The sequence below is a fragment of the Lycorma delicatula genome, chromosome 3 (assembly GCF_047948215.1).
Source record: "Lycorma delicatula isolate Av1 chromosome 3, ASM4794821v1, whole genome shotgun sequence".
NCBI classification, from domain to species: domain Eukaryota; kingdom Metazoa; phylum Arthropoda; class Insecta; order Hemiptera; family Fulgoridae; genus Lycorma; species Lycorma delicatula.
In genome coordinates, this window is record NC_134457.1 from 222,002,769 (window position 1) to 222,022,290 (window position 19,522).

At 30.3% G+C, this 19,522-nt stretch overlaps 2 protein-coding genes across 5 annotated transcripts in view; one reads left to right on the top strand and one right to left on the bottom strand.

Annotated features, from left to right (window-relative positions):
- The window catches only part of LOC142322455 (protein Wnt-5a-like), a 485,502-nt gene that overhangs the window by 364,404 nt on the left and 101,576 nt on the right, over positions 1–19,522 (top strand). The window contains exon 1 of one of the 4 annotated variants that reach the window (XM_075361556.1): positions 16,423–17,605. The exons of 2 other annotated variants lie outside the window; for them this stretch is intronic. Coding sequence is in view for 1 of the 2 variants with exons in the window: in XM_075361555.1 (XP_075217670.1) it covers positions 19,108–19,109 (2 nt within the window). In the remaining variant the exon portion in view is untranslated. Of the gene's footprint in view, positions 1–16,422; positions 17,606–18,561; positions 19,110–19,522 lie in introns of those variants that run through there. One more of the 4 variants, XM_075361555.1, reaches the window with a different exon arrangement.
- Positions 1,641–15,461, bottom strand: LOC142322454 (putative salivary secreted peptide). The gene is made up of 3 exons (XM_075361553.1): positions 15,262–15,461; positions 3,414–3,580; positions 1,641–2,055 (listed from the first exon to the last, which is right to left on the bottom strand). The coding sequence occupies exons 2-3, from the start codon at positions 3,578–3,580 to the stop codon at positions 1,803–1,805; spliced, it is 420 nt and encodes a 139-aa protein (XP_075217668.1). The 5' UTR covers positions 15,262–15,461; the 3' UTR covers positions 1,641–1,802.

Sequence of the window (19,522 nt, forward strand, 5' to 3'; positions counted from 1 at the left end):
TATCCGCGAATTCGCGAGAAATCCGCGAATTTTTTCTTTGTCATTAAATCTCTTCTAGTGACCGAGTTAGAAATGGAAGCTTTATGATTGTTCTAACCAATCTTAATTAAAATTTGTAACTATTAATGTTTGAATACTTTTAATGCCTCACCGTAGAATTCTATTAGTTTAAACTTGTATAACAGACAGCTATTATATAGAAATTTGTTGCGAAGCATGAGGTTTGATATTTTATTATATATTCTTTTTTTATTCATACGTGACTTTCCGTAATTAGATATCTGAAAAGAGAATTTTTTTACACCATTAACTTATTTATTTAATACCTGGTTATATAGTAATACATTACAGAAATATTGTGTCAACAGTACACTGCAGAGATGCCAAGATAAATATACGCAGATAGGTATAAAAAAACAAAAAATCTGATGTGGACACCACGTCGTGACTTCCTCGTACGCCTATTAAATTATATATACATATTTTTTGCTGTACTTGATTTAAACTTATTTCATTTCAAAGTAAGGTACGATCCTCCAGTTCTTTAATTAAGTGGACAGTTACACAATTGCTGAAATATTTGTTTTTATTAACACCAAATATTTATACAATTATTAATTAGTAGTAGATAGTAAAAGTCCCTTTATTACTCGTATTACTAGATCAGTAACATTCGTATCTTCGTGAGTTGTTGATTAACAAAAGTTTCAGATTTCTGGTGTGTCGTACAAATAAAAGTTAATAATAATTAAACTATTCCGTTTAGTGAACTCCTGTATACCGGTTACAAATGTTAATTTCGACCTTACGGTGTAAAATATTCGGTTTTTATTATTGGATTATTTGGTGAATAATCAAAAATGAAAAAGAAACAATCATACAGGAAAAAGAAAGATAACATGAAGAAATATATCTCAAGACAAGAAGATGAATATAAAGAGGAAGAAAATGTTACGAACAAGGGAAAAATAAAAAATTTAAGAGAACATGATAAATATAAAAAGGAAGAAATTGTTAAAACCAAAGGGAGAATAATAAGATTAAGAGATGATAAATATAAAAATGAAGAAAACATTAAAACTAACAAAAGAATAAGAGAAGAAGATGAATATATATAGAGAGAAAATTTGAGAACTAGAGAACGTGTACACAAATTAAGTTCAGATATCAAACCAAAGAGCGATTAAATGATCGGCAACAAAAAACAAATAAACGAAATGATGATCAGCTCCGACTTAGGGAGAATGTTGTTCGACAATATTAGTTAGAGAAGTAATGAATTAAATTAAAATATATTTTGCAATTTATTAAAGATCGTGCATGTATGCCTCAGTGTATATGTTGTTCATGTGAGAGTCTATTTTTCAGTCACTTTGTAGTAAACCTTAATGTAGATAAAATTAAACATAAATTCCAGAATAATCAAATAAATTAAACAGAAATTGAACTAGAAAATCCATAAATAATACGATTCTAAATTATAATTTTTAATTAATATTAAATAATCAGATGTTTCACAAAATCTATTACATATAAACACATTACATATTACATATGTAATATATTACATTATATTATTATTATTACATTATTATATTACATTACTATGTAATAGTGCTTATTGGATTACATATACACAGTTTTAAAAGTACATAAAAATTTTATTTCACTAATAACTTTTATATATTTTTACACAATTATATATTTTTATTTAAACAGATTTACAGGATTAAAAATTGATTTTAAATTTGTGTTTCTATTTTTACTTTATTCTTGTTAAATATTCAGTTTTATTATTTCAATTATTTTCCATAAATTGTCACGTTAAAATGAAGTCCGTGGCTTCTTTGGGATGTAAAATGTACTGTTATATTACGATAACCGACTCCTCCTTGGTATAATTTTGGATATCCACCAGTACCGTCTGTTTTCAGATCAATGACTCTCACATAATTGATCGTGGCATTATTATAACCGTGTAATGGATATTTTAAGTAGTATGATTTTGTTTGAAATAATGATCGGTGAATATTAATTATGTTGTGATACAATAACCTGCAAAAATAAATAAAAATATTTTAGTACTGTCATATAATGATTTTTATAAAAAAATAAATATTTCTGTTATTTTATTACGATCATAATGATTTTAGATTTTAAATATATATTTTTATATTGTGTTTTTTAATTTTTTATTCATTTATAGTAATTTTTTTCTATAACTACGTATCTCTATTACATACTAATATGATACCGTCCCTAATTTCTTCTTGAAATTTATCTTATCTTCAGTTCTCATTTTATACAAATAAAACTATCAGTTGTAGATAATTTAGGAAACTCTTGAAAAGTATGTTGAAGACAGATTTGTATTTCTCTAGCTATTGTTTATTATTATCTCAAAATCTTTATCAAAATACAAATAATTTGTTATTTTTTTAATAAATCTAAAAAACAAATATTGGTGGTTAATGTAACGGATGAGAAAGAGGTTGTCTAATACATCCGTTGCTAACTTTTGGTAAAAAATGAGTAAAATCATTACCGTTTAACCAAAAGGTCCAGATTTAAAATATCTCTCAGGCTTAGCATTTTTCATACCGTATAAAATTTACATAGATTATTTCCTTATTTTTATTTAAAGGTTTCAAGCTTACGCGATGGATTTATCAATTACAATGAAGAAGAAAGTTTAGGTACAAATATATTATCGGTTTAATGAAAGGTAGAAACCAAGATAAGGCAAGTCGCAGTACAGAATTAAGTGAAACAGTAGTTCTTCTTACGATGGTAATATTTTATTTATTTACGCCAAAATAATAAAAGAACTATAATAAAAATGAAGGGCAGAAAACGGTTTAGGAAAAAGATAAAAATTTTAAGTTTTGTTCTGGAAATACAATTTCGAATTTAGAGATAGTTAGAAGAAGTAATGCACGCCTTCATGTTAGATAAGGAAGATTTAATTTATTTGTAAACAAGCGTCTACAAGTCCGTTTCAAAGCGCGCGGTTTAAAACCCGTTTAATGGGTCACCTATTATTATGATGAGCACAGTATAATAAAATTGCAGATTTTTTATTTAGGTAATAACGTTACAAAAAAAGATGAAATAAAGATAATATTGAAAAAGAATGGCACAATTCAGAAATTGTTTTTTCAGCAAATATATCTTTTAATACCGAATATTGATTTAGGAATCAACAAGAAATTATTTAAAATGTTTTTATAAAGTTTAACATTAATTTATATTTCCGTAGTTATTGGTATCCTTAACATTAAAGAAGATAAATATCAAATAACCGGATAAAAAAATCTTTGCATCGAAGCAGATTCTACATTTAATAAACAAAAAACAAGAAACCAAAATCATAATAATAATTATTACTTACATCGAAATAATTTCAAACATACCTGTCTCCCCATCTGTAGTGACCGATGATAAGATTGTGACTTTCATTTCTTTTTCCAAAATTTTCATATTTATTTGGAAAATGTTTGTAACATGATGTCAGTGGAACGACAATGGCTAAGCCGATCAGAAATAAAATACTTGCAGTCATCGTTTTATTAATATACATCTGTAATTAAATGGTTTTATAATCGGTTTAAAAAATTTATTTTAACCTAAATTTTTTATATTTTTGTAATACCATATTAACAATAACAATACTAACAAATATTACATAATTGTGTCATCTTTGTATAGTAATACATTATCATTTGTATTGCTAATACTAAAAATAATACTAACTTATTGAATTGAGGCAATGAATATTAAATATTTTTCCACAACCTTACGGGGAAAGATGAATTTTTCGTTTCATATTATCTATACCGGTCTTAATTATAGCTTTAATTATAGCTTTGACACTTGTAAAACAGCTGAGGTACAAGGGGCTCCAGTCAGAGTTGATTCTTTTCTTAAATAATGATGTGTACTATACATCCAATCTCTGTGAATCGGAACGAATATAATATCCGCTGGGCTGATGATGTATTCTTTTCAGGGTTTAGCAAGATGATACGGAATACTGTATTGGAATATATAAAGAAAACAATGGAAAACCACTTTACTCCTTTCTTACATTATTAAGCCTGGAATAAAATATTCATCGTTCAAGTAACGCAATAAAGACTTAGTAGGGTAGAGTCTTGTCTTGTCTAGGATCTTGTAACAATATTTTTTGTCTGATTTCTAAATTAAGATCAGTTTGGTATTTTTGAATTATTATTTTTTTTTTTTTAAATCGTCTAACGCTTTTTCTTAATCTATATGTTAAAGAATTTTATTTGAAGATGTATTTGCATTTTATCTTTGACTATTTTTTCTTTGTATTTTTTTCTTCTTCTTCTTATTCCACTAGTACACTTTTGTAGAAATGAAAAAAATTTACTTTTGTAAATTTGAAAAAAATTGACAATTAGATGATTTTGAATCACGTCTACTCATATTTATGTTAAGAACATTTTTCACGAACAAAAAATGTTTTTACTGATTTTCAAAACGCTGTAACTTTGTGAAAAATCATTGTATGGAGACAGAAAAAAAATTCTTAAGCTTGAAGTTTCTAGTACAGTCCGTTCAGAGAAGCTTAAATTCTTAGTTGCTTTAATTTTTTTTTGGAAGTGTAGTAGTAGTTTTTTTCTTTTCTTTTAGGAAGACGGAATAGGAAGCAGCTAGATAAAAGTAGTAGCGAAAGGTTCTGGTTCTGGTGTACCGGAATCAAACGTGTTTTGATGATGTGACTGCCTTGGACGTAACAATAGAAATTTTTAAAAACTATTGTCACCACCTGCAATTTATAACTTCGCTAAAGAAGCTGTGCAGTTAGAAAGAAAATTCTAATACAGCTGGTTGGTGGATTATGCCCCTTGGCTGTCGTATTCCAAAAACTTAAAGAGCCCGTTTTGCATCTATTGTGTGTTGTTTCCACTAACTAATGTTCATGGTGTTTTGGGTTCTTTCATAGTGAAGCGCTTTGCTCGCTATAAAGACATGCACGAATTCACAAAATTTCACACGTCATTTCAGTAACACAAATCGGTAGCCACTGCAGCAAAGTGTTTTGTTGAAAATAAATCTGTTGATGCACACCTGATTTCTGTCCACCAACAAGAAAATTGTTGCATCAGTAATTTCAACTGTGATGTTTTGCGGTACACATGACCTACCTTTGAGGGGTAAAGAAAATCATGAAGACGGATGTTTTTGAAGACGGCTTACAGTATCCTGGCAGACGAGAGCGGTGATATATCAGGGAAAGAGCAACTTTCCATTGGGGTTAGATCTTTTGACGAAGAAAAGATTATGGTTTGTGAGGAATTTCTAGCATCTGCAATTAACAACTTTTTAAAAAGGCTAGGCCTTGATCGAGAAAGGTGCGAAGGAAGAAGATACTATAGGTGTTCCAGTATGGCAGGAAAGGATGGCGAGGTCCAGAAAATTGTTCGAGAAAAGAATATGAGAGCGGTATACTATCACTGTGTTAGTCACAAACTGAACTAAACGAAATAGCAGTGATACGAAATACAGTCTTCACAATAAAATAAATAATAAGATTCTTCCCGGAATCGATCCTTCGTCGAAAATGCATATCGAATATACCAATACTCTGTGAAACCCGTTGGTCTCAAAAATATAAAAGTACCGCCATATTCAAGAAAAATTATTTACAAATCATTATGGCAATTGAAAAACTATCAATAGACGGTAACAATGCAACGAGAAAGGGTGTTTTTCAAATGCAATGCGCTGCTACAAAATCAGAATTCATTGTTAGCATTTGCCTCATAGCAAAATATTCGGCGCTTCTGCAACCGGTGGTTAATTCTTTTCAGTCAGCAAGTGTGGACTTTACATCGATATGCAAATCACATAAAAAAATCACAGACATCATGAGAAAATACTGTGGAAATGCGGTTGTTGAAAGTAAAAGTGTTGTAGCAGAGGCTGAAACAATCGTCAAGCATCTTGGTACAGATTTCAATATGCCACGAGTCATAAATGAACAGAAACATCGTGTAAATCCGCCAGCGCAGACTCCTAGCGAGTCTTGAAGAAGATCCCTAATTATTCCATACATAGATTCATTAATAATGTCTCTAGAACAGCGTTTTTCTGAGGAGAACTTGCCTGCATACGTTTTGTCACTTACGTTGCACCCTTACGTAGTGCTTGATATGACATATGAGGATTTTAAAAAAACTACAAGTTTTTGTAGTTACTACATTTTGAATGATTTCCTCGGTGAAGTTGAACTTTGGTGCAACCAATGGAAAGGAAAAATGTGTTAAATGCTGAACTGAAGGAGATAGAACTAGCTGCACTAGTTAAAGAAACCCAATTGTTCTACCCATCCATTAAATGGGCGCTACTTATCTCACTTGCATAGCCCTGCACAACGTGCACTATGGAAAGATCCTTAAGCACCTTTTGCAGGGTAAAGACTTGAAGAGTGTGCATAAAAAGAGGGTTCTGGAAGCTGAAAATAAATTTGAGAAAAACTTTTTGTCAAGATTTAACCAGAACTCTCGTAGGCTAGTGCCGAAATAAGTTTTAGATAGGTTCCAATAGCATTGCAATGAATAGTGTTTTCAAATGTTCAAATAAAACCATTTTTTAACAAAAAACCCTTATCTTATTTTTACCCTCCCCCTCGTAGAAAATCCTGGCTACGCCTATGTCCCGGGGCATAAAATTTTTCTTGGGACATTTAAACTTTGGAAACAAATTTCTTGTCATCTTTCCTTCTCTGGGAAGTATGTAATTATTTAGATATTTTTTCACCATCTTCATATGGTTTTGAAGAACATGATTAATTAGATGATTTAATAATATCACAAGCTCTTTTTAACAGAGTTTAAAAAAGGTGGAGGTTTTTGTATTTTTTTTTATTTTTTATGTACGTTACGCAATATTTCCAACGTTAGTAAACCGATTTTGATATTTTTTTTAATCGAAAGAGTGTGCTTTCGGATGGTCCCATTTTTGGGATGATGGTCACAATTTTAACCAAATCCGATGATAATTCTAGGGAAAATACCAAAAAACCGAACGGCTCGACAGCTTAGGCGCTCAATGTTCCACCAGTACTTGCTCTGCTCCCTGCATGATGACTAGTATATTAATAACAGTTTATATTATTGTTGTTTAGTCTCCGTGGAAATATTCATGGAATTTCTTTGTCTATTTATCTTCCTTAAACAATTATTCGTTATTTTTGTTGGCTACTTTTCTTTAAACCCCAAATAAACATTGAATCTACATTTCAATTTATATAAAATGGTGAAAAAGTGTATTACCCATTGTTCTTGCGTTTCGTTTGACAAACGTTCGTGTATTAAACTGATCGATGAGCGTGATTCTCTAGACTTTCATTCCGTAAGAATGGACTATTGTACATTCTCATTTGTGTTTACATTTTCGTTCTTGAGAAGTCTCTGCAGAAATATTCATGGGATTTTTTTTCTACTTTCCTTTAAGCAATACTTCCTTTCTAGATAACTTTCCTTTAAACGTCGCTATCTCATTTGACCAGCGCGTTTAGTAGGCCTACCCATAGTTTAATTATGTACATGTATATTTTGCTTAAGTCAATACTTATAAGACCACATTCCTCTGTACCAATATATTGTTTTTTTTGGTTTTTTTTTATAATAAAAAATTAAAATTAAGAGATTAAAATATATACAAAAACATATGAAATCAATTAAATATTATAACTATATATATATATATATATATATACAGGGAGACATATAAAACGCAACCCAACCTTATATTGGTAGTTATTGAAATAATAAAAAGGCATGTGTAAATGTAAATGTAATTTTTATTATTATCATCCATTACCTTACATTTAGAGTAAATGTTGGAAGTATCTTCTTGGATACAAGCTTCAATTCCTTTTTACAGCGTTTCTTGCAACTTTTTTCAAAGTTTGTGTCTGGATATTTAATACAGCTTGGTGGCTTGGTGGATCTTGGTGGCCACAAGCCTCGACCGATAACACGATTACCGAAGAATTCCTCGACGAAATCAGAAGTTGAACCTGCGTAGTGCGATGTCGCACCGTCATGTTGTAGCCGGCACTGTCTGACTTCCTCTTCCAAGACTGCGATGAACTGAAATAAAATATCCTGATATCGTTCTGCATTAATGGTGTACTCGAAAAAAATAGGACCTATTGTTTTCTTCCGCGATATCGCGCACCACACGCCCGACTTCTGCAGGTGTAATTGTTTTTCGTGATAAACGTGGGGATTTTCAGCGCTCCAAATTCTACTGTTTTGGCTGTTTACGTAGCCGTCCAAATGAAACCGTGCGTCATCTGTGAAAAATAACGAATCCATAACATTAATTCCCTCACGCAGAAATCGACGGAACCGTTGACAATATCGTAGCCGTTTTTCTTTGTCGGGCTCAAGACGTCGATGAACCGTTTGAATGCGATAAGGTCGTAATTGTAATCGTTTGGTCGCCCGATGAACAATCGATTTATACAAATTATTTTCAGCAGACAAACATCTGATCGATTTATTTGGCGAGGCGAGTAATCGGTCTTTGATTTCAGCGACTGTATCTGTATTCAACACTGACGCAGATCTTTTGTGTTCCTTGTTATTAACAGAACCGGTCTCTCTAAATTTTGCAACTAACCTTAATACTGATGTTTTGTTAGGAGTTGGTTTATCCGGGTACTTATGGCGAAACAAATCTTGCACTGCAACCGCTGATTTCGTACTGAAGTACGACTCGACAATGAAAACACGTTCATCTAGCGAAAACACAATCTTGTCTCGTACAATACACTGAACGTTATGATTGCATTGTTACTAACGGTAGTGTCCTACTGCGTCCCCGCGGTGTTCTGATGTTGGACGAGTCCATTTCATTAACGAGTAGGGGTGTAAGCTTGACTTTTGAAATTTCATGGATGAGTGATTGATGGGATGCGTTTTATATGGGACACTCTGTATATATATATATATATGACGGCATCATTAAACCTGGCCAGGTTATATAGTATAAATTTTCAATCTATTTATTTTATTTTAAATTTAATTAAAAAATTGTTTAATTATGTCATATTTATATATATATATATATATATATATATATATATAGTTACATTTAATTGACTTTATATGCTTTTGTATACATTCTAATCTTTTAATTTTAATTTTAAAAAAGTTATGTTTGATATGTAATTTTGTATAAATATATCTTTTATATACTACTGATGATGCGGGATCACGCGAAAGTGCTCTTGGAATAAAAAAAAGTAAGGTAAAACATTGTAATTCTGTACTTGGGTTGTTGAAATTGGTTTATTATTATAAAAAATATACAATATATATATAGATATATATAAAAATTGTGAAATAAAATAATTTATATAAAATAAAAATCGACTTCAACAAATAATAGCGCTAAAAAGTTACAAATAATTAAATTTTTATTTATTAACTGAAGTTAAACTATTTAAAAAATAGCTGTGTTTGAAGTCGGTGTCAGCCAACACAAATTATATATAAGTTACGCAAAGTTAGTACCTCAACCGACCGCTAGGCGACTAAACCGGATTCTCACATTTAAAATGGGATATCAAGAGGATATAAATAAGAGAGATCGTCTCACATCATAACTTCATCTTGAATTCGGTAAGGTACATTACTTAGTGATAATATATGTACCTAAGCATCTATAAAGTATTCTTATATCATATTTTTGTACTTCTCATTTTATTGTTGTATTATAGTTTGTGGATTTCATTTTATTGTAGTAAAACTTTTATTACAAATTTTGCATTATTTGAAGTATTATGTAGATCATAAGGTTTTTTTCTTGTTTAACTTGTGTGTTGGCTGGTACCGACTTCAAAAATGGATATTTGTTATAAATACTTTTACTTTTGTTAATAAATAAAAATATAATAATTTGTAACTTTTTAGTACTATTATTTGTTCAAGCCGGTTCTTATTTTATAAATGTTATTTAACAAAAAATAAGTACTGTAAAACTTGATAAAAAATTGATAAACACTTTTTCTTTTAATCTTCAGGATTGCTACTCCTGAACGAAAATTTTTATTGTTTTCTCAAGACTCACACTCCGTGTAATAGCTGAAGTACCCTCCAAAGAATATTAGTATTCCGGATCGATTACAGCATGTCATGCAGATTATTTAACCGGGGAGTTACTATCATTTTATTTTCGTGTATACCATAGTAACCAAATATCTCTTTTATATAAATTCTTCCTTATGTAGGCTATTAAAACCATTCTCAAACTAATCACAACTTTCATGCATGTTATTTGAAACACTTCAGATCTACTTGGCTGACTACATAATGTCTTGAATTCCTGGGACCTCTTTATAGTTACGTTTGGATTCAATATTTATGAACTTTAATCTAAAAAAACTAAAGCCATTGAATCCGGGTTTTCTTAATTTTAAAGTTTTAGTTCATAGATGTCGATTCCATTCTATTTCTTTTCTGTGAGCCAATATAGCACACGAAATAGTCACCAATCAGGTCGATTATTTCATTTCTCAGCTTATTCAAAATCACGGTATTATTGTCGCGACTGATTACAACTAATCCAAAAATATTAATTTAGAAAAAAATCAATTAGTCTTTTAAAACTATGTAATTGATTATGTTTTCGATCTATTAAGCTTTAATGAATATTTTCTCATCTATTTCTAAACGAAAATTCAATGAATCGTCTATCAAAAGATCTCCTTCATAAAAATGTTCTTGAGAAAATTATTTTTTCTAATCAATAGTTTCATAGTATGGGTTCGATTTATAAAGCAATACTTTTTAAAAGTAAAATTACTAAAGATGGACGCAGCAGGAGTGACATAAAATGTCGAATAGCACAGGCGAAACAAGTCTTCATTCCGAAATATAATTTGTTTACATAAAAAATTAGTTTAAATGTCAGGAAAAGATTTTTGAAAGTATATGTTTGGAGCGTCGCTTTAAATAGGAGTAAAATTTGGACGATCGGAGTATCTGGGAAGAAAAGATTAGAAGCTTTTGAAATGCGGTGCTATAGAAGAATGTTAAAAATCAGATGGGTGGATAAAGTGACAAACGAAGAGGTATTGCGACAAATAGATGAAGAAAGAAGCATTTGGAAAAATATAGTTAAAAGAAGAGACAGACTTATAGGCGACATATTAAGGCATCCTGGAATAGTCGCTTTAATATGGGAAGGACAGGTAGAAGGGAAAAATTGTGTAGGCAGGCCACGTTTGGAATATGTAAAACAAATTGTTAGGGATGTAGGATGTAGGGGGATACCGAAAGGAAACGACTAGCACTAGATAGGGAATCTTGGAAGCGTGCATCAAACTAGTCAAATGACTAAAGACAAAAAAAAGAAGATATTTTATAGCATTGTTTATCTTTCTTTTTGCAGTTTGCTTCTGATTGAGAATCTGCTTATCAGTGTTTCATGTTGAGAAATTAACATCTCTAATGCTGTACTGGTTCTCGGATGGATTATAAATTCCCAATTTCAGTAATATTAGCCGCTATTTTAATGGGAAAAGTAGATGACTTGATAAACATGACATACACAATGCCGTACATCGGTTAAAAATGAAAAATATTTATCTAATTATTAAGTAAATCTGTAAAAATAGTTGATAAAACAGAATGTATATCATATTTTTCAATTACGATAAATAATAAACTTAAACAACGCACATGTAGTAAACGGACCGCACGCAAAAAAGAATTAACCTAGACAAGCGTAGAAATATAAAAAAAATTCTAATTATATTTTTATATTTATATGCACGAATGAATTGTGGAAGTCATTTATGTAGTAGAATAAAAATTAGCCCGTCTTTTTACCCACTTCTATTCCTTATCCCTGATCCTCATTGTAATACTGTAGTTGATAATCGGCCTAGGATAGTACCATGCTAAAGATTCCACGACTTATTTTGTGTAAATTCCCAACGCTGTTTAAAGGTACTGTATGAACTATTTTTAATGAATATTTTGGAAATAATTTCTATATTATTATAAATTCTGAACTTCACATTTTATTTTATTTAAACCATAATATAATTTACTAAAATGTCTAAGCGAATAAATTATTATTTTACATATATTTTTATTATTTATAGACAATTATTACCAAATTATTTCAAACAGAAACTTTAAACAGGCTTCACATAAATTATATGCTTTTATTATTATAACCATTTATTAAATTAAATAGCCATACGTACGATAACACATGTATTTCACTCAGACTCTGTATAATACAAAAAGCCATTCAAACCATTAATTTCATTTATTTATTATTTTAAATTATTTTGATTACTTTCAAGAAACTTCCGTTTTAGATGATACCAAGAAATTTTTTTATTCGTATAATTCTTATTCTATTTTTATTATCAGTGTAGTTTCAATTAACTCTTAATGAAGTAGTATAAATATTATTATCCTAATAAGGTAATAAATTATTATGTATAAATAAATAGAACTGCGTAACAAGTGACAGCATTTCAGCTTTTTCGAACCTAGAAGGTCCTGTGTTCGAATCCTGGACATAAATACCATTTTTTCGTTCAAGATCCCCATTCCACATTTCTACATGTAAGATTTTCAAGTTTATTATGTATTGAACTAATCGTGATAAAAAAAAAATATTTCTTTACCCGTTTCTTCATAAAAGTAAGTTTTTAAAAGTTATTTTTACTTTTAAATTCATTAATAAATTAAGAGATGAATAAAGTATAAACTTAAAAATAATAAATGACTTCAAATTTTATAGAAAATGCTCTTATAGTGGATTTTTTGGAGCTAAGTATGTTCTTTTTTCAATGAGTTAAATTGGCATTGTTGTTATTAATTTAATAATAATATTATTATTATGACGTTGCAATCTGTTCGACTAGTGAAAAATAAGCAACCCCTGTCTACGGCCCAACGAGAAGAGGATGATATGTATGTCATGTAAATGAGGTGTAATTTTTTTCACACTCAGGTCGGCCATTCCCGAGATTTGTGGTTAATTGATCCCCGACCACCAAAGTACACCGGAATCCACTGTCTAGTATTCAAATCCGTATAATTTCCGTATTTATGTAAAAATCCGTATTTGTGTAGTTTGTATTTAGTTATTGTAGCTTTTACTAAAATTCGCTTCTCAGACCCTTTAACTTCGAAAATCAGCTGTTAAAAAATTGATTTCCGAATTAACCATGACACCAATCCTGTGGGCAAATTTTAATTATACGTCATCTTTTTTATTAAATTTAATGTTTTTTTTTGTTAATTGCTAAAATCGCATTGAATTTGTGGTTTTCATATGCTATATATATATATATATATGTATGTTTATGTTTGTGTCGTGTTTCCATGCAAATATTCGAATAAATATCTTTATTCGATTGTTGAGTACTTAGTATTTTTTGTATCTCTGGATGCTAGAGTAGCTATGCATCCAGTCTATTATACAAAATATTCAGTTCATTTTCGTTTTTTAATATTTGTACTCCTGCTTTGCTTTTACCTGTATAGCTTTTTTTGTAGTTTTGAAATTACACACCAACTTTTTTTCTGAGAATGTTGATAATACTTTGTATCAATGTTGGTTAATAAATATTAGGGCTAAATATTTTCTGTTATTCTTGTTTTTTATTTAAAGTACTAAGTTGCCTGTAAGTGAAGCCGGTTGGCATTAATCTGTGCAAAATATTTATTTTTTTTTGTGTTCTTTAATGTTTTTATCGGTAATAAATTTGTGTATATAAGATTATATCTAATAATACAAATTACAGATTTGAATACTAGATCGTGAATACCGGTGTTTTTTGGTAGTTGGGTTTCAGTTAACCACACATCTCAGGAACGATCGAACTGAGACTGTACAAGATTACACTTCATTTACACTCATACATATCATCCTCGTTCATCCTCTGAAGTATTATCAATAAGGTAATTAATTACTGGAGGCTAAACAGAAAAAAGAAAGAAAGAATACTACAAACTACAAATCGTAAACCTTCTACGAAAATTCTCATTACGTATATTATTAAAATTTTAAGTTAAATATCAGTTTTATGCAGTAAAGATCACTTATTCTGAGTAATAGATCTATTACGAATGCAAATTTTTTAACGTCTTGTATATAATAAATTATTCGAGTTGTTGTAGAAGACCCTATTACTTTGGGAAAACTATAAATTAATGTTTCGAACTTTTTTATCTCTCGACAATATATTTTATGCTAAGTACTGCACGATTCCTCGAATTTGTCTTTCAGATTACTTATCTACGAGTATAATGTCGTATCTCATGATATTTTATGTCAAAACCTAAAATTAGTTAGGCCTTTAATAATTTTATTTATTAATTAAATTAGTAACGTTTAGTTTAGTGATTTTTTTTATGTAACCCGAGTTACTTACCGCATCTATATTAACGTTTTCTTAATTATTTTCTTTATTGTTACCATATTTTATTTTTTTTACTCTCATTTACCCAATCCTACTTCTTTTTATAATTTATTTTTTATACAGTAGACATTCTCAGTTACGCTATATCTTCTTTTGTCGATCTCTTTATTAATATTTTGTCTAATTATTTTTTTTCGTTATATTAAATTGTATGTTTTATTATGTTCCCCACATAATTGTTATATATATTTTTTATTTATTTATTTTTCGTATTTGTTTTATTTCTCGAACCAGTTTTGCAACTACTTCCGGGTCTGAGTATATGTATATAGATTAGCAAATACAATAACCGCATAACCGCTACCGGCTTGCCAAGCCTGACGTAGTGCAATATAAGTGTACCTGTAACGGCAAACATGTAATCTTGAATAGACTCAGGTCGACCGCTCCTGAAACGTTTAGTTAATTAAAACCCAACCGCCAAAGAGCACCGGAATCCACAGTCTAGCATTCAAATCCGTATAAAAGCAACTGCCTTTTTAAGGACTCGAATCTACAACTCTCGACTTTGAAAATTAATTGACCTTACAGTGACGAGTTTAATCTCTATAATGACCCGGCAGATTATTTATCGTATTTAAATTATTATTTATTCTAAACGATTGATATTATTATTATTTTAAGCACCTGCTGCTTATTTTTTAAACAATTATTATAAATAAATAAATATTTATTGATGAATAATTATTTTAGCAAACCAGTGTTTAGAATTATTAATTAACATTAATATTTAAGATGGAATATCTAATTTAGTGAATTATTCTTACCTTTGTGTTATATAAAATTTCTTCAACCTTGAAAGTAAACGAATGTAATATTACAGTATTGTTCTCGATCTGTTTGTTGGTAGCGTAATAAAAAACTATCTACCGCAGTTCTTATAAGTGTTATAAATGTTATCTTATTTTGGTTTAAAAAAGGCAGTCAACAGTTAGGAGATAAATAATACGATATTATGATTCATTCTTTGTTCTCAATAAAAAATTCTAGAAATATGTATTTTGTATAAGAGTTACTTTTATACCAGAACATTTTATTTTATAGAAAAACAATTGAAATTATTTAAAATTTTTGAGTGCTTTTTTATACTTATCTTGTTTTCGTAACTTAATTGAAATTTTGCAATAACATTTTTGTTTTCAACATAATTGCTTCTAAATTTTTATAAGAATGATTAGATTATTTAAAAACAAAAGGTGTATTATTTTTCAAAGTTTAGAAAATGTAAACCCACAGTTGCGCAATTGTTTGACCGGAGATGCTTGAACTAGGTTCTGGTAATTGGTGTCGTAATACCAGTCACCGATTCGGCATTCTGTTCCTATCTTGCACTTCCACTGGTCTTTCTTGACTTTGATAAATAATAATAAATGTTTTTGTCACGTGTTTGTTTTTTTCATCGCAATGAGGGAAATAGAAGATATTATGAATAGATTTTTAAATACTTTTTCAAGTTTTACTTAAAATTAATTATACATAACGTTATTATTTTATGGTTTTTATAACTATCTTTAAGATTTCATATAATCGGTTCTTTCTTTTTCAGTTATAGAATTATCTTCATGTTTTGAGGATGTTACGACTCGCTTTAAAATAGATATTTTCAATTTTTCTACACGTACCCACTGACGTTACCTGTCCTTACTTATTTTTTTTCTACATAAATACTATGCAAATTTTTAAATACTATTTTATATTTTTTAAATAAATTTATAACCAAGTTAATGTATAAAATAAAATTTTATATTATGTATAAGAAATTTTCTCCATAGAAAGATAATATTGAATAGATCAATCATAAATCGGTAACATAAAATTTAGAAATAGAAAAGAACTGAAAATATTGTTAGCTTCAGATTTATGCATCCAAATTAATATATATATACAGGGTCATTCACGGGAACCGGATGTTTTTGAAGTGGGTTGTACTCGGGCGTTCGTGGTGGGAGGGGCACGTGGCTGGTGTCTGACGTTTCCTTTGTTCATAGCATTTACATTTTAGTCGTTGAGATGGAGCCGTGGACGCTAGACCAACGCCTGCACGCGTATGACAGTTTTGTGCGAAATGACGAATCCGTAACTGCTGTTCAGCGAGATTTCCGCCGTCAGTTTAATATCCATCGTAATGCAAGCGTCCCTTCTCGTAACACAATACTGCGATGGGTAAACAACCTTCGAACAAGCGGTTCATTGTTAAAGAAAAAACCACCGGGTCCCCGACGAACTGCTAGCACTCCGGAGAACATCGAACGAATAAGGGAAGCCATTATCAGAAGCCCACGCCGCTCTATTCAGAGGCATTAAGCAGCGCTTCAAATGAGCACAAGTACGGTAACGTACGGTAAGACGAATTCTGCATACAGACCTGCATTTCCATCCTTACAAGATAGCCGTCGTGCGGCAGTTAAACGAGCAAGATTTCACGCAACGATTATAATTTTGTCGACAAATGCTTACCGTTTTTGAAGAAAATGAAAATTTGTTATCGTTAAAGAGTGACGAAGCCCATTTTCATCTGAATGGCTTCGTCAACAAACAGAATTGCCGGTATCGGGCAGAAAGAAACCCACATCAGCTTCACGAGAGACCACTTCATAGCCCAAAGGTGACTGTCTGGTGTGCAATAGGAAAGGTCGGTGTTATTGGACCGTATTTTTTTGAAGAAAATGACGCTGCCGTAACTGTAGCAGTTGATCGTTACAATGCGATGTTGAATACGTTTTTCATCCCTGAGTTACAAAACCGGGGAATCGATTTTCAAAATGTGTTATTCCAGCAGGATGGAGCTACAGCGCACACAGCGAGGGCAACGATGGCTGTTCTCCGTAACTTGTTTTCGGGACGGATCGTTTCCAGATTCGGCGACATTCCTTGGCCCCCTCGGTCCCCCGACTTGAGTAGTTGTGATTTTTTTCTGTGGGGGTTTCTGAAATCGCGTGTGTACGGCGATAAACCGGGTACATTGGAGGACCTAAAGATCGCAATTCGTCATCACGTCACCCAGATTGATGTAGACATGGTGCAAAGAACTGAGGCCAGTTACCGTGAAAGGCTATAACAATGTGTTGCCCAAAATGAACATCACTTGCCGGACATAATTTTTCGTTCAAGGTAGGAAACAGCTTTATACTGCATATCTGATAGGCATTTGGAAGCAGAAAGAAATGAGGTTCTACGTAGTTAAAAAAAATCTCCATTATGGTGGATTTTTATTTTTGTTCGCCATCTTGGATTCGCCAAAAACCAAATTTGAAACACTGCGCCTAAAACTTAATCTTTATTACCGCTACCAAATTTTACCGCTACAAGTATATTGATGTAAAAAGGTGAAATGAGGAATTAATAAGTTGCATTGTTTCAACGTAATACAAACTGCATTGTTGTAAATTAACAGCTAATTTACTTAACAGAATTTTAACACATTTTTTTAAGAAAGTATTTCCAGCTGATTTATTTCATTTACGATAACTAACAAATGTCAGCTGATATTAATACTGGAAGTTAATTTTTATTTAGAAAATAATATCAGTTGACATAGCCGTTTAATCTTTTGTGCTGTTGTTAATCATTAGTTATTGTTTATTATTATCAATATGATAGCGCTGTTTAAAGTTCGTTATTGTAAGCATTATGAATTTAAAATGCAATAAAATTGTTCGTGCAACTTTACCTCGTTTTATTGTTTACACCATTTTTCAGTCATTGCAATTTTTAATGCTTATAACTCGATAACGAAGGTATTAACAGAAAAACGTTTTTTTTTTTTTTTATTGTTTTTCTTGTAAAATTTAAAACCGAAATCATGCGTCATGTCCACCTTCGTATTTAAAAACAATTAAGTTTGTTTCAATATGGCGGACAAAAATTATAACCCACTATAATACAGATTATTTTAAACTGTATAGAACCCCATTTCTTTCTGCTTCCTCTGAGATATGCAGTATAAAGCTGTTTTCATATTTAAATATCACTCTGTATATATATATATTTTATTAGTTCGTAACATACATTTATTAATATGCTACTTCGCATGCGTAGAAAATCTAATTTACATTAAGTAGAGATTAAAGATCAATGCTATTGTAATATCTATCTAAACCAATATATAAAAAAAAAACAACTAATTATGAATGATTGACAGCTGATAAAGGGAATTCCCTGACGTCATAGACAGTCTATAGTATGTTATAATGAAATTCATTTATAACTATGAATTGTGATGTAGAAGTTGTTTGACCGATAAATTTACTGTATTTTGCGGGTTTATATGAAATTATTTTGGTTTCGCAAATATGTAGTAACATATACAATAAAGAATCAGATGTTTGCAGCTCGTTTTCACTGAAAGTAATGATGACTGATTGATGCAGAACATCGTTATAAATTTACAGCGTTAAGAGTAGCTGTTAGATTATAAAATCCAACAATGATTTTGAAGTTTGAACCGTAAATAATGATTATTGTATACATTAAATAATGATGTTTTTCAACACTCATATCGCTGAAAGTAATGATGACCTACATCATCATCAACATAAATTTAAAACTAACCGTGGCGTTTGCAGTAAAAACATGTTTTACTAGGAATTTTTCAGTAAATCTGCTGTTTCAACATGTGAATACACATTCATAATTGAAAGTAATCTTTCTTTAATGTATTAGAATAAACCCGTGAAAAGAGACGTTTACATTCAAACGTCATTTGATTGTTGGTTATTTGTTGTAATTTTGGAGGCGTCTCAAACCCGTGTTTTACTATATTTTTTGTAGTAAATCCACTCTTTCAGCTTGTAAATTTAACTAGAAACACATGCTCATCTTAGAAAACATAACCCCAGGTTCAAGCGTCAAAATTTTGTTAGGAGTCAAAGGTTAACATGACGTTTGAATGTAAACATTACATACTACAAAAACTCTTGTGAATTTTCATTGTTGTATCTAAATTAATCAACGAGTCAAGAGAAATGTTTCTAAAATAATATTATAAAATGTATTTTTTTTTAAAATTACTTGTTATTTAAAAATTTC